Genomic DNA, 11,721 nt, shown 5'->3' with positions numbered 1-11,721 from the left:
TTGTCGAATTAATTAACTTTTTTAAAAAGAAAAACTAAAACTGTTCAATGGAAATTTCTCGCACAGAAAGGCTCTATTTCTTGGAGATAAATAGCACAAATATGTGGACAGTTCTTTTGTAATTTCATTCACAAATAGAGTTGTCCTTTTTCTATACTTTATGAATTTTAAGGTCACGTATCAGATACAAGATAAACGAAAATATAACAGATAACACTGACAGTCACAGTATGCGAGACAACATCACAGCCCTGGTACATTCCGATTCCGCGCAGAGGCGCATATTACCCTCTTACGCAGGTGTAGTCAAGGTAAAGATGAATGATGATCATCAATCTAGGACAAATTTCACTCCTACGCACATTTTTGATGTGAATGGCGCGCTCTGTGCACACGAGGAATTAAAACATTATAACAATGAAATGGTCTTGGTTGACACAAGTAACGTGCGGAATAACTGACAAATACGCACAGTTTAATAACTACCATTAAATCGAATTTATAATATTCAGCTTTGCTCGTTTGTGTTAACAACACTGCGCTATGAATAAGTTTAAAAATGTACTTATATGTGTATGTGTTTGGGGGGGGGGGGGGAGATACTCAGAGGGGGAGAAAATTGAATCCCCTCAATCGGAATTGTCTGAATACCTCTTCCCCCCCCCCCCCCCCCCCAAAAAAAAAAAAAAAAATATATATATATATATATAAACGTTGAAAGTGCGGCTAATAATAATATAAGCGAGGCTAATAAGCTTATTCAAGTGTCAATGGCATGTCGGCTTACTAATTTCATTTTACTCGTAGCTTTTCTTATATTTTTATGTATTTGTTGTTGAATGCCCATTGTTGAATTAAGACCTGATGCAGTGTTGAATATACTCGTCCAGTCTTCAAATGACACCTACAGTTCCTGAGAGAATTTCCTGAGTTACAGAGTCCCGCTGGACTTTATATAAACAGCACAAGGAGATTTGCTTTTGTAGAGTGTTCCCAAGTAAACAAATACTAACAACCTTTATATTCGGGAAAGAATTTAGCTTTAACTATTTCCTTTCAAATCATATGCCTAGAAAAATAAGACGCTGAAGACGAGCTCCAACCACACTCACCGAGAACTGAACGCTTGCTGGCTTCAAAGTACAGTTTAATGCGGCTTACAGACACCCAGGATCTTATTGATAGTTTCGTCCAAAAGAAGAGAAGGGTATAGACATCGGTAGAAAAAGTACTGGAAAAACTCTTAGGCAGTGGGGATTTGCTCTTATTAACCAAGTTCGTCATGTCTGAATGAGCATTCAGGTCTGATATGTCATGTATCTTGAGGCCTCATTGACAGCAGTGAGGTACATGATTAGGAAATATTCTGGGTCTATCAGTAATAACAAGACGCTGGTCTTCTAAAGAGGAACTAGGAATGCGAAACTGCACAAGGGGTAACTGGCAGAGGATATTACGTCTAAAGACGGCCTTCTGTTCATCAGTCGAGATTCTTGGCGTTAAGGCTTTCTGTCCTAACTGAGGTATTGACAACTCACCAGCACTGAAGGGATCAAATGCCGATTAGATGAGAGATGATTTAATCGATGTTATTTCTCTTTCCTTTTGCCCTAGCTTTCTCTTCTGTAAACCAACAGTTCGATAAGGTTGTCATCGCGAATGACGGTGACAGCCTCGCGAATCTCTCTCCCGCGCATAAACAGGCTCAAAGTCTGCCAATACCGCTTCCTCCCCGAGGACGAGCGCGCGCGCGGACGCATATATTCACTAGTGTTAGAGAGTGCATTCCCACTGAGGATGAGCGTATTGACAAGAAAATCAATGGATTAAAGAAAGCACTGAAGTTCCCACCCAAACGGATCAGATCTTGCAAGAAATTGGGATATGGCAATAGGGATATTATAATAAAAGTGTTCATTAATGTAGATTATTTAAATTTTGTTATTTAGCCAGCGTACTCAGTTCCCTGGTAAAATTTCAGGTCATATAAATGTATATCATCCAGAGTGACATGTTGTAAGATAGAAGATACCCAAACAAGCACTGGGAATGGTACAAAGAGGCCATAAAACTATGTTGTAACAAAAAAGCTGTTTATTACACAGATATTGACCCGTATTTCTATAAGGTTTCACACTTTTTCCAAATCACGATTAATGAGCTAAAGCCATCATCCTCGACTGATAAAACTCAGCGCGATTTGTCACATAGGCTGAGTGTTTAGCATCATGCAAAAGTCACACGAAACACTAGAGCAGCTTGCTTTGTCTCCACATACAACCCCTGAGACAGAGGCTGTTAAGACAAAGTAGCCTGTCTGATTTAGGCAGATGTTACCGACAACGGTTCCGGTCTATCTCCCCCTTTAAAATAGGCTCAGTATGTTCTATTGCACTTTGACCTTCGATCCTTTGGTAAGCTATATGAGGTAGGCATTATGACGTGGTGCAAGCTACGTTCGTCCAAAGGCATTTGCATTAACACCGCATATGCCCTTTTGTGCATAAAAATGCACTTAATGGAAAAACTGACTATGGATCCAGAATCTCTTACAACAACACAATACACCGAATACACAAAACTAAGAAGAGTGCATTGTGTCAGACAGTTCCGAACATGTCCCGTTATATACTTTCATCACTGCTATAACTTTGCGGCCAGAGTTATAGTACTGGTACTTATTATCCCATCAGCAGAACACAATGATCACGCCTTTTAGCCCGAGGAGTAGGGGTCAACCGCCGAGGGTGCAGGAGACGGCGTTGACGGTGCGGAGAGAGACTTTTCGGATGCATCTTCAACCTTTTCTGCACCATCTCCCGCTTCAGACGTGGTTTTGGGCAACAGACCCTCTTTCTCGCGCTTCTTCTGCTTCATGCGACGGTTTTGAAACCAGATCTTCACCTGAGTCTCGTTCAGCTGGAGCGCAGCAGCTATCTCCACGCGCCTGGCGCGCGTTAAGTACTTGTTGAAGTGAAACTCTTTTTCCAGTTCGGTCAGCTGTTTTGTGGTGAAATTAGTGCGAACAGTGTTCGGCTGGCCACCATAACCATACTCTCCTACTTTTCCTGAAACAAAAAACAACAAAGACAGCAATTCAGTACATCCAACAAAATTATTTGTCAAGTACTGCCAAAACAGTTCACTGACATAGACATATTGTCTTTTCTTATATTTTGTCAGTGTTGTCTTCCAACTCTGTTAATTCTACTCTTAGCTTTACGTCAATGTCAAGGTTGCCTAAGGGAAGAAAAAAAACTAACCCTTATCTAATGATACCCCCCGCCAATCACCTGTTTTTGGCGGGTTCCGTTTAACTTTCATCCAGTCAAACGTCTGCGCTGTGGACGCACCATCCGAGAGAGGTGAACAACACGCCTCGAGATGAGTTACATGCAGAGGAGAGAGAGAATTTGAGCAGCCCGCCACAAACGTCAGATTTGCCTGATCCTGGCCATGACCATATGTAGCTGCCGCGTACTGGAGTTGTCCATGCAAGTGCGCGTTGCTGTTGTTGTAACCATGGCGATGATGATGGTGCTGCACAATGTTTCCGGAGTAAACCAGCGGGCCACACTGAGAGAACCCTGCAGTTGAGTCGGCGTCCTGGTTCAGGGTATAGTGATTATAACCGGCGCAAAAACTTTGAGTCCCGTAAGTTGGATGGGCACCATAGGCAACTGACAGTGTCCCGGAGGACTGGTATGAACCGGCTCGCTGTGGGTTATTTGATACAGCGTTCGGTGAGCCTCTGCCGGATATAAACCGGTCGTTCCCACTGCGGTTATTTACCGTGACAGAACACGACTGGAAAGTTGTAATTCCGTGATCAGCATGGAATGCCCTGACAGAGCAGGAGCCCCCGCCACCGCCGTCTCCGCCGCTCATCACTGAATAATCTAAGAATGTACTCATTTTGGCATCGTCCTGATCGTCTCTCCAACACTTCTGTCACACAAGGCGGTCTATCGCCAGAGTCGAACCGCCAACCTTCCGCCTCCTTCAATCAGCGGAGTATAGGGGGGGGCTGCGAGGAGGTGATATGAATGAGCAGTGACAGTCACGTGAGGCTAGTTAGCCAGTGACTGGTGGCTTTGTTGGGTCTGTAGCTTGAGTGGCCTCGGCCTGACAGGTAGTCGTTAAAGAGCAAGTTTATGTAAATTTCGACCGCTTGTCGATCACAATGACGTAGGCACACCTATTGGGTCCCGCTAGTTGAGTCGATTGATGAAACGGCAGAGCGCGGAAGTAGAGGAACTGTAGCCTGCTGTAAGGATACTGAGGACCCAAGGTGTGCATATGTAAGGACCAAAACCCTAATCCGTGTCAGAGAGCGTGAGCGTCAAATGTACCAGGTAAGATAAAACCTAGACCAGCAAACTAGGCCGAACACACAAAAAAGTCAAGCTAATTACAATTTGATCTTGTTCATGTGGGAGACTGCACGGCCGTGTTTGTGCTAAATAAGACGTGTAGTGCGCAAAAATATTAGCAAATTATTTGTTCAGGCTAGTCATACTGTCTAATTTTCACTAACGGTTTTTGATATTGTGACATGGGCTTAATTTAATATCTACATCATGTACTTACAGTATTAAAATATTTCACAATTCCCTTGTAAGAAAATATTAATCGTAATTTGAACCGCTGGTGTCTCAATAAAGGAATAATGTTGCTTCGCAACATTCAGATAGTCTACATTAATTTGCATTAAAATGTTGATTTATATAGTAGGATATGCTGAAATATTAGTAGTGATTAAGTGATTAGTTTTGAACAAATACGTAATATTTCTTGACTGAGCAAAACATCGTTAAAGAGAGGGCTGAGCGAGCAGAGGCGGAGGAGGAGGAGCTAGAATGAATGCCTGTGCGCCCCCTCTGGTTTTGAGGAGGAATAGGTTTGGGTTTTTTTTCACCATTCAAAATGGAGTTGGGTGCGGAACAGGATTTCACGTCTTCTGTCCCTGCTTCGCACATCCTGTCCGCCCCTCTCTCACCCTCGCGCGTATTCTTCATAAAATCACGCACGCGCGCGCTGACGCGTATACACACACACACACACACACACACACACACACACACACACACGCGCGCGGAAAGGGAGGGGGAGGGGAGGGGGAGGCTTCAAAGATATTTTGCCTTAGCAGAAACGTTTGCTTGAGTCTGCCATTAAGGATTTGCAGACTAACAACCTAACTAACGTCATTTGTAAATTTGTGACATGGAATAAATTTGTCTAAAATTTCATTTGCTAGGAAAGAACTATGAAATATGTACCCGAAATATTGTTTCAGCTAAGTGTCAGTATTTGAAAACGATTAAAGAATAGAAAAATATCTAACATTAATATTAAAAGTAATCATTGTTAATCGTAATTACTACTACTACTACTACTATTATTATTATTATTATTATTATTATTATTATTATTATTATTATTATTATTATTATTATTATTATTATAAGTAGTAGTAGCAGTAAGTAGTACGCCGGCAAGCATTAGTCTACATATGACCCTTAACTACACAATGTATTTTTGCTTGCAGGCCTAGATCATGTGAACCGATCACAGGCTTTGCTATAAAATTGCAATAGAAATGAGCTATTAACATTCACCACCGCAGCCTCTGGTCTTGCTCCAAAATAGTCTCAAACCATCTAAGAATAAGAGACAAAAATGGGAATGGTCCTTTATTTGTGCAGACGTCACTACTATTGTCTCTTGCTGTCAGTTTGCATGAAAGACTTTGATTTATGAGTCTGGCAGCAAGCGAAACATCCCAGGCATTTCCCCGCGCGGTGCCAAGAGCAGAGCCTCGAACAAAGAGCACAGTCGTAGGACGAAGCAGCCATGTTGGGTTTTACGATGTAAGATGAACGTTTCTAATTTTGACAAATAAAGTAACAGTAGACCACCACGCACATGCTGGAAGGTCTCGAGTATGTGCTTTTGTTCTGGGTCCTTATCGTTGCCAAGAGGACAGATCATCATTTCTAGACATTTAAGAATTCCATCAAATAAACGTGTAATTGGGAATTTTTTCCCTCCCCATTTTTCCATACTTGTCATTAAACTCTGGACAACCTGTGTAATTAAAATTATGTATTGAAAGCAGAAACACATAAGGCTGCGAGTTTGAAACCTTCACACTAATTTTGATGGTGTAGCGTTTACTATTTATTTAGATTGTGGTACTAATTGCCATATATATCTTTATAAATGTTTACCCGACTGATATGTGTGGTCTTGGTGTCATTTGGCAGTGGCAAGTAAATGTGTCAGTCCAGGTGCATTTTATTAGGTCTATTGAATTATCACGAATAGCCTTATGCAGTAACACATTTATCTGTTCTCAAAAGTTGCCTATACTGTACACGCTTTACAAGGAAATGTGTAACAGCCTATTAATTTGCATGCATATAAACGTCAAACACGTTATTTTAAAAAGACAGATTTATTCTAACAAAAATATCTCATACAAAAATAAAACGATGAAGATACACGTCCATCTTTTCCACTTTATCGCGCAGGATTCAAATCTATTAACTTGCTCTATACAGTTTACAGATAGCTTGTATAGCATTCTTAGTATTCAGGAAATCTTACCTTTGATCATTTCATCATAACCTATTTGGCAGTGGTGACCAAATAAAAATGACACGTGATAAAAATGTCAACTTCTGACGAAAGTTATTCCAGTGTTCCTGTACTCAATAGCTAAGATGCTGCAGATCGATTGTACTTAAAGCATCGGTAAAAACCCATAATTTATCCGTCGACAGGTCCTCTGGGCTACCCATTGATTCGGACAGCGTTGGTGAAGCGCCATCGGACAGATGCAAGCACGAGTCCGCAGAAAAATTTTGGAAATCCCTAGAAGACCCATCCAGAGCTAGAGGGGAGCTACAGTTGTCCGAGTTCGCGGAGTGGGGTCTAAGGCCTAGTGTAGTTCCACATTTCGTGACTGTGAGCGAGGGATTGGAGATGTTGCTAAGATTCCTGGTAATAAAACCGAGAGACGATATGGAAAACTTTTGAGAGTAGTTGTGGGGCTTTTGAGAAGTTGATAATGACTCCGGTTGAGAGGAACACAATTCCCTATCTAGGAGATGTGCCGAATCTTTACCCAGACTAGACTCAAATATAGAACTCTCCTCGTCGCTCTGAGCACTGCTGTCTTCGCCGGTGGCTATATTTCTCAGCTTTTCTCGAGTCTCTTTGGTCTGGGTCTGCCGTTTGTGTTTCATACGACGGTTCTGGAACCACACTTTGACTTGGCGTTCAGTCAGGTCCAGCAGCGCCGCTATCTCCACGCGGCGAGGTCGGCATAAGTACTTATTGAAATGGAACTCCTTCTCCAGCTCTAACAGCTGCGTGTTCGTGTAAGCGGTCCTCAGACGACGCGAGCCTCCCCCTCCAACGGCCAAAGTGACCTCGGGAAGCTCGACAGAACCTGAAATAGAAGGAGTGTATCCACAAGCGTACACTTAACGTTATAAGCATAGATACCCACAAGAATATTAATATACTGTGTTAATAAGAATAGATAAGTCAAAATAAATTCGGAGCTATTTATCTATTCCTGAAAGGTGCATCAGTTACGGAGTAGAGGTCGGCATTATTGTTGTGGTCATCTGAAAAATTCCCATATGAGAATATAGACAATGTGGCAGAGATTCCACAGGATCATATATTACAACGACAAGATATGTGTTTCGTACTCCGGTCCACTCGTCTTGGTTGTAATGAATGTACGAGCAGTTCCATGCAGGACAACAGTAATCCATCATTCTTCATTGCTGTCAGATATCAAAATGTATTTGGGATTTCTGGTTACAGAAAGTCAAGATAGGAAATGTAGAATTTTTAATTACAGAACTTTTATTTTTAGGAGATAATTGCTTTAGATGGATTGCTGTTGTAAATCGTTGAACTGAGGAAAAATCACTATTATCATTTTATTACCCTTCTCCGTATTCTTACTGGTCATAATTCTCACATCATACTCCCTGTCCCCGTTTGCCCCTACTCACCTTTAAGGGAGAAGTATGCGGCTCCTGTAACCGTTTTCGCTGCGGTGGCTGTGTGTGTACGAAGGGAATTTTTCCCGGAGGCCTTCTTTTCGCGCATCCACGGGTATTCCGGGGGCAGCGAAGCAGTGGGCAGTGGGCTGCCCCCATTCAGGCTGTGCCGGGGTCTTCCATGGCGTGGCTGGTTCACTGGACCTAGGCTAGGGATAGTGTGCTCAAAGGGAGGCGGGATGAGCGGGTGTGCGAGCGCTGAGTCCTTGATTGATGATCTCTGAAATGACTCGTCGACAGGGGGAAAAGACGTCAGGCACTCCGCGAGCGACGGCCGACTATTGATGAAACCCGTTTCACGCTCGAACTCGTAATTCATGGCTTCCCTGCGCTGCCTCGCGAGGAGCGAAAGTTTGCCTCGCTGCAGGTACTATCAAAAATGTTACTTCGATCAAGAGATAATAAGGATGATATCAAATATCCCAAATGTTATTTATTTTGTGATATAGTTATTAAAGTCTTATGTGGATCGTTACACTATTAAACTATTGAATTCATGGAAACATGGTTGAAATTGGACCGAAAGCCTGTCACATGATTGCCACTGCCCAATGACAATTTGGGGTTTAATCAAAAGAATCCACTGTCTGAACGATCGATCCGGAGGAGCCCTGTAAACAACGCCTCGCCCTGGAGGGAAGTTGCTGTTTTATTCACATCGGTGTTGTGTGTTTTTTTTCAGTAAATAATGCGATGGCCCTTTGCTTTGTGGTCATCAGGATCAGAATCTTTTTTCCTCTCGTAGTAGCCTGCGCATCCCGGTGTGTCGGGACATGAGCATGTCCCTCCTCACTTCACGGCTATTGTTGCACGCACCCGTGCACACTTCTTATGTATTGTTTCAAAAAATGTCAGGAGAGTAGGCGAGCACCCACACATCAGCCTGGCCGTCCACGCTACGCCTGCTCCGATTAGAAAAGTCAGCCATTCATCTCCCACATCCTGACATGACACAACTCCCACATTTCAGGCCAGCTCCTATTACTCTCTCTTACTCTTTAGCTAACATATGCACACATGTGATGCACATAGGTTACCCTCACAGAAATCCATTTATGTGCATGTTTACATAACCATGTGGGCAATTTTTGCACCTACAAACTCAAGAGTTATAATATAAAATACTATAATAATAATAACAATGCTAATAATAATAATAATAATAATAATAATAATAATAACAAAGTGTTACATAAGCGCGAAAATGTACCTCTAATCAGTGCACGTAATTTATTTAAAAATTTAATTAATGATAATCACCACATAATCACTACACCGATTCCATTATGTCCATTATGAAGGATGACATTAATTTTCTTGGAGACCGACAGTACATTTAAGGAAAAAATCAGTATATTATATTTACAGCTAACTTGGCAGTGAGAAACCGAGATCGAATGTTCACTGAAGTTATACATCTAACGTCAGTTCTTGCGTATTACGTTCCTCTGTGATTCACTCTACACATCAAAGCTTTATTTGTTCCCCTTTCCTCCATTAGGAGATTAGTGAGAGGGTTTGACGGTACAATATCAGTAAAATAAGGTGATAATTACAATGAACATTCTTGAGTAGTGTTGCCGTAGAGGTCTTATCATGCTACATAAACGTTAGGACTGAAGGTCATGTTGCCAGATATATGTAGTGTTACGAGGCATTTATTATTCCATGCATGCATATTTGTATTATTAACACAACAGCCTACCTAAGATGGCTTCATAGGAAACGTAATATAAAGAGCCATTTTTCAACACTGATTTATGGAGAGTGCGGAGTATTTTTTAAACGTGCAGTGGAAAGAGCACGCGGGCCTCTTGCAGTTTTAGTGCTTATATACTAAACAAAGAGTCATGGAAGCCTGCGTGCGATCAATCTTACTCGCCAAAAGGTCTGACAGCCTCGTACCCCCACAACACATTTAAACCTTCTAACTCCGCTCGAGATCAAATACAGCCAGGAAGAGAGGCAGAGAAGTTTCTATTACATATGCTCGCTTCTGTTTCCCTTTCTCATGCACATACACTCGCGAATTATCGTTTGGATTTAACTCTATCAGAGGCGCAATACACAAACGGTGAGTAGCCTAATCCGACGCGCTCTGTAGTTCTGTTTTATATTCGGTGTAATTCTTGGCGGATATTTGGAAGAAGAAAAAAAAACACTCCAGGTCACAGTTTTCGTTTAAGTAGACATTCAGAATTTTTAGCAAATCTTTCTTAAGAGGGTTTTAAAGAAAATTTAAATTTTGGATGTATGTGACTGGGAGGCTTTCAGTCTCGCGCAGATAAAAACACGGAAAACATTACCAAGAGTTTTTTTCGCAATACTTAACCGTGTTGCCATTCCATATTAAGTCACGTCTTAATGAAACTAGTTTCATTTCTATTGCTGTATCCTTTATTAGTCACCCCTTCTGTCTTTGTGGTCTCGTGCACACTAGGGATCAGTTACTCTGGCTCTCCCTGCTAACCATATGCCAGAAATTGCGCGAGGCCATGGGTTGACTGCTGGAAAAAAAATCATATTCGACCAATGCAAATTGTACATTGTATTGTCGCTTCTATGTGTCGACAGTAAACGCGGATAAAGTACTAATAATGTCATCAGACTGTTAAAAAGAAATTTTCCCTAAAGTTTATATTTCAAATGTGACATCACGTTTAATTTGCACTTACAGTAATTATAAGAAATACTATGCTTGCCCAAAAACAATTAATCTCCGGGAACAGACGAGCATATTATTTTTATCTTGTCCTTTTTAAAATTCCGAGTTACCTAGAGATATGCGTAAATAGAGTAGCCTGAAATAAAATAGGTGCCCAGAGATGTAGATATTTTGTAACCAATTATTTAGATGGTGAGTGTTCAACTTCAAACATTAATGTACTTTCCCCTCGCGTTGGCATGTGTTCATATGGCCGATGGCACCATCTTAAACAGGCGTCTGCGTGTTACAAATGGAATGGTGGGAAAAACACAGTTTAACCTAATACAATGTTTTAGTTGATCGTTACGGGAATTTTAAATATTTCTCATTTTAAATGCTTCCTCTCTTCCAGAAGCCGCTCGAGGGCCAGGCTGGCTGTGACATTATAACGGATGAGTTTCCTCGGAGGACCGAGACCTTAGCGCTAGAGCTGTATTTACAAAGCAAGAAAGACCCGAACGTCACACAGTTAATGTGTAATAATATTAACGTATTGTGCTGTTTTTAAAGGTAAATCTACTATGTAACGGTACAGAACTTTTCGTGCCACTGTTTTTTAAAAAGCCAGTTTGCAACAGTTGCTATATTATTATTATTATTATTATTATTATTATTATTATTACTATTACTATTACTATTATTATTATTATTATTATTATTACAAAAAACAAACAACAAAAAAAAAAACCGATACATTTACTGAAATGTCGGTTTATCTTATTTATTTCTTAAATTTCTTCAACTGGAGCAGCATGGAATGTATGACATTGAAAGAAATTTAAGACAAATAAAATTAAAATGTCGGATATCTAGTTGTTGTCTTTCTCTCGATCATTATTGCATGATGGTGTTTGACTTCTATCAAGTAACCTAGCCTGTTAGCACTGGTCAGTTGTGCTTCAGTATACACATAACCAGAGAATAATGGCC

At 41.1% G+C, this 11,721-nt stretch overlaps 2 protein-coding genes and 1 long non-coding RNA gene across 4 annotated transcripts; 1 reads left to right on the top strand and 2 right to left on the bottom strand.

The window, feature by feature from the left end:
• Nucleotides 1-1,859: 1,859 nt before the first annotated feature.
• hoxa1a (homeobox A1a) lies at nucleotides 1,860-4,138 on the bottom strand. 2 transcript variants are annotated; one of them, XM_027014910.3, is made up of 2 exons: nucleotides 3,294-4,138; nucleotides 1,860-3,068 (listed from the first exon to the last, which is right to left on the bottom strand). In XM_027014910.3, the coding sequence occupies exons 1-2, from the start codon at nucleotides 3,913-3,915 to the stop codon at nucleotides 2,716-2,718; spliced, it is 975 nt and encodes a 324-aa protein (XP_026870711.2). In that variant the 5' UTR covers nucleotides 3,916-4,138; the 3' UTR covers nucleotides 1,860-2,715. The 2 variants fall into 2 exon arrangements, with proteins under 2 accessions (XP_026870711.2, XP_081554205.1); XM_081698079.1 differs by having other exon boundaries at nucleotides 3,264-3,917.
• A 91-nt stretch (nucleotides 4,139-4,229) lies between these two features.
• On the top strand, nucleotides 4,230-11,251 carry LOC145651374 (uncharacterized). Its single transcript, XR_014117287.1, has 3 exons — nucleotides 4,230-4,355; nucleotides 6,786-7,005; nucleotides 11,144-11,251. It is a non-coding gene; the product is annotated as an uncharacterized LOC145651374 (long non-coding RNA).
• Nucleotides 6,338-11,231, bottom strand: LOC113580394 (homeobox protein Hox-A2a-like). The gene is made up of 2 exons (XM_027014909.3): nucleotides 8,037-11,231; nucleotides 6,338-7,456 (listed from the first exon to the last, which is right to left on the bottom strand). The coding sequence occupies exons 1-2, from the start codon at nucleotides 8,401-8,403 to the stop codon at nucleotides 6,714-6,716; spliced, it is 1,110 nt and encodes a 369-aa protein (XP_026870710.1). The 5' UTR covers nucleotides 8,404-11,231; the 3' UTR covers nucleotides 6,338-6,713.
• Nucleotides 11,252-11,721: the final 470 nt, after the last annotated feature.

The sequence above is a fragment of the Electrophorus electricus genome, chromosome 2 (genome assembly GCF_041902795.1).
Source record: "Electrophorus electricus isolate QZ-2024a chromosome 2, ASM4190279v1, whole genome shotgun sequence".
NCBI classification, from domain to species: Eukaryota; Metazoa; Chordata; class Actinopteri; order Gymnotiformes; family Gymnotidae; genus Electrophorus; species Electrophorus electricus.
The sequence above is the reverse complement of the archived record's forward strand: the minus strand, read 5'-3'. Positions and strand labels throughout refer to the sequence as shown.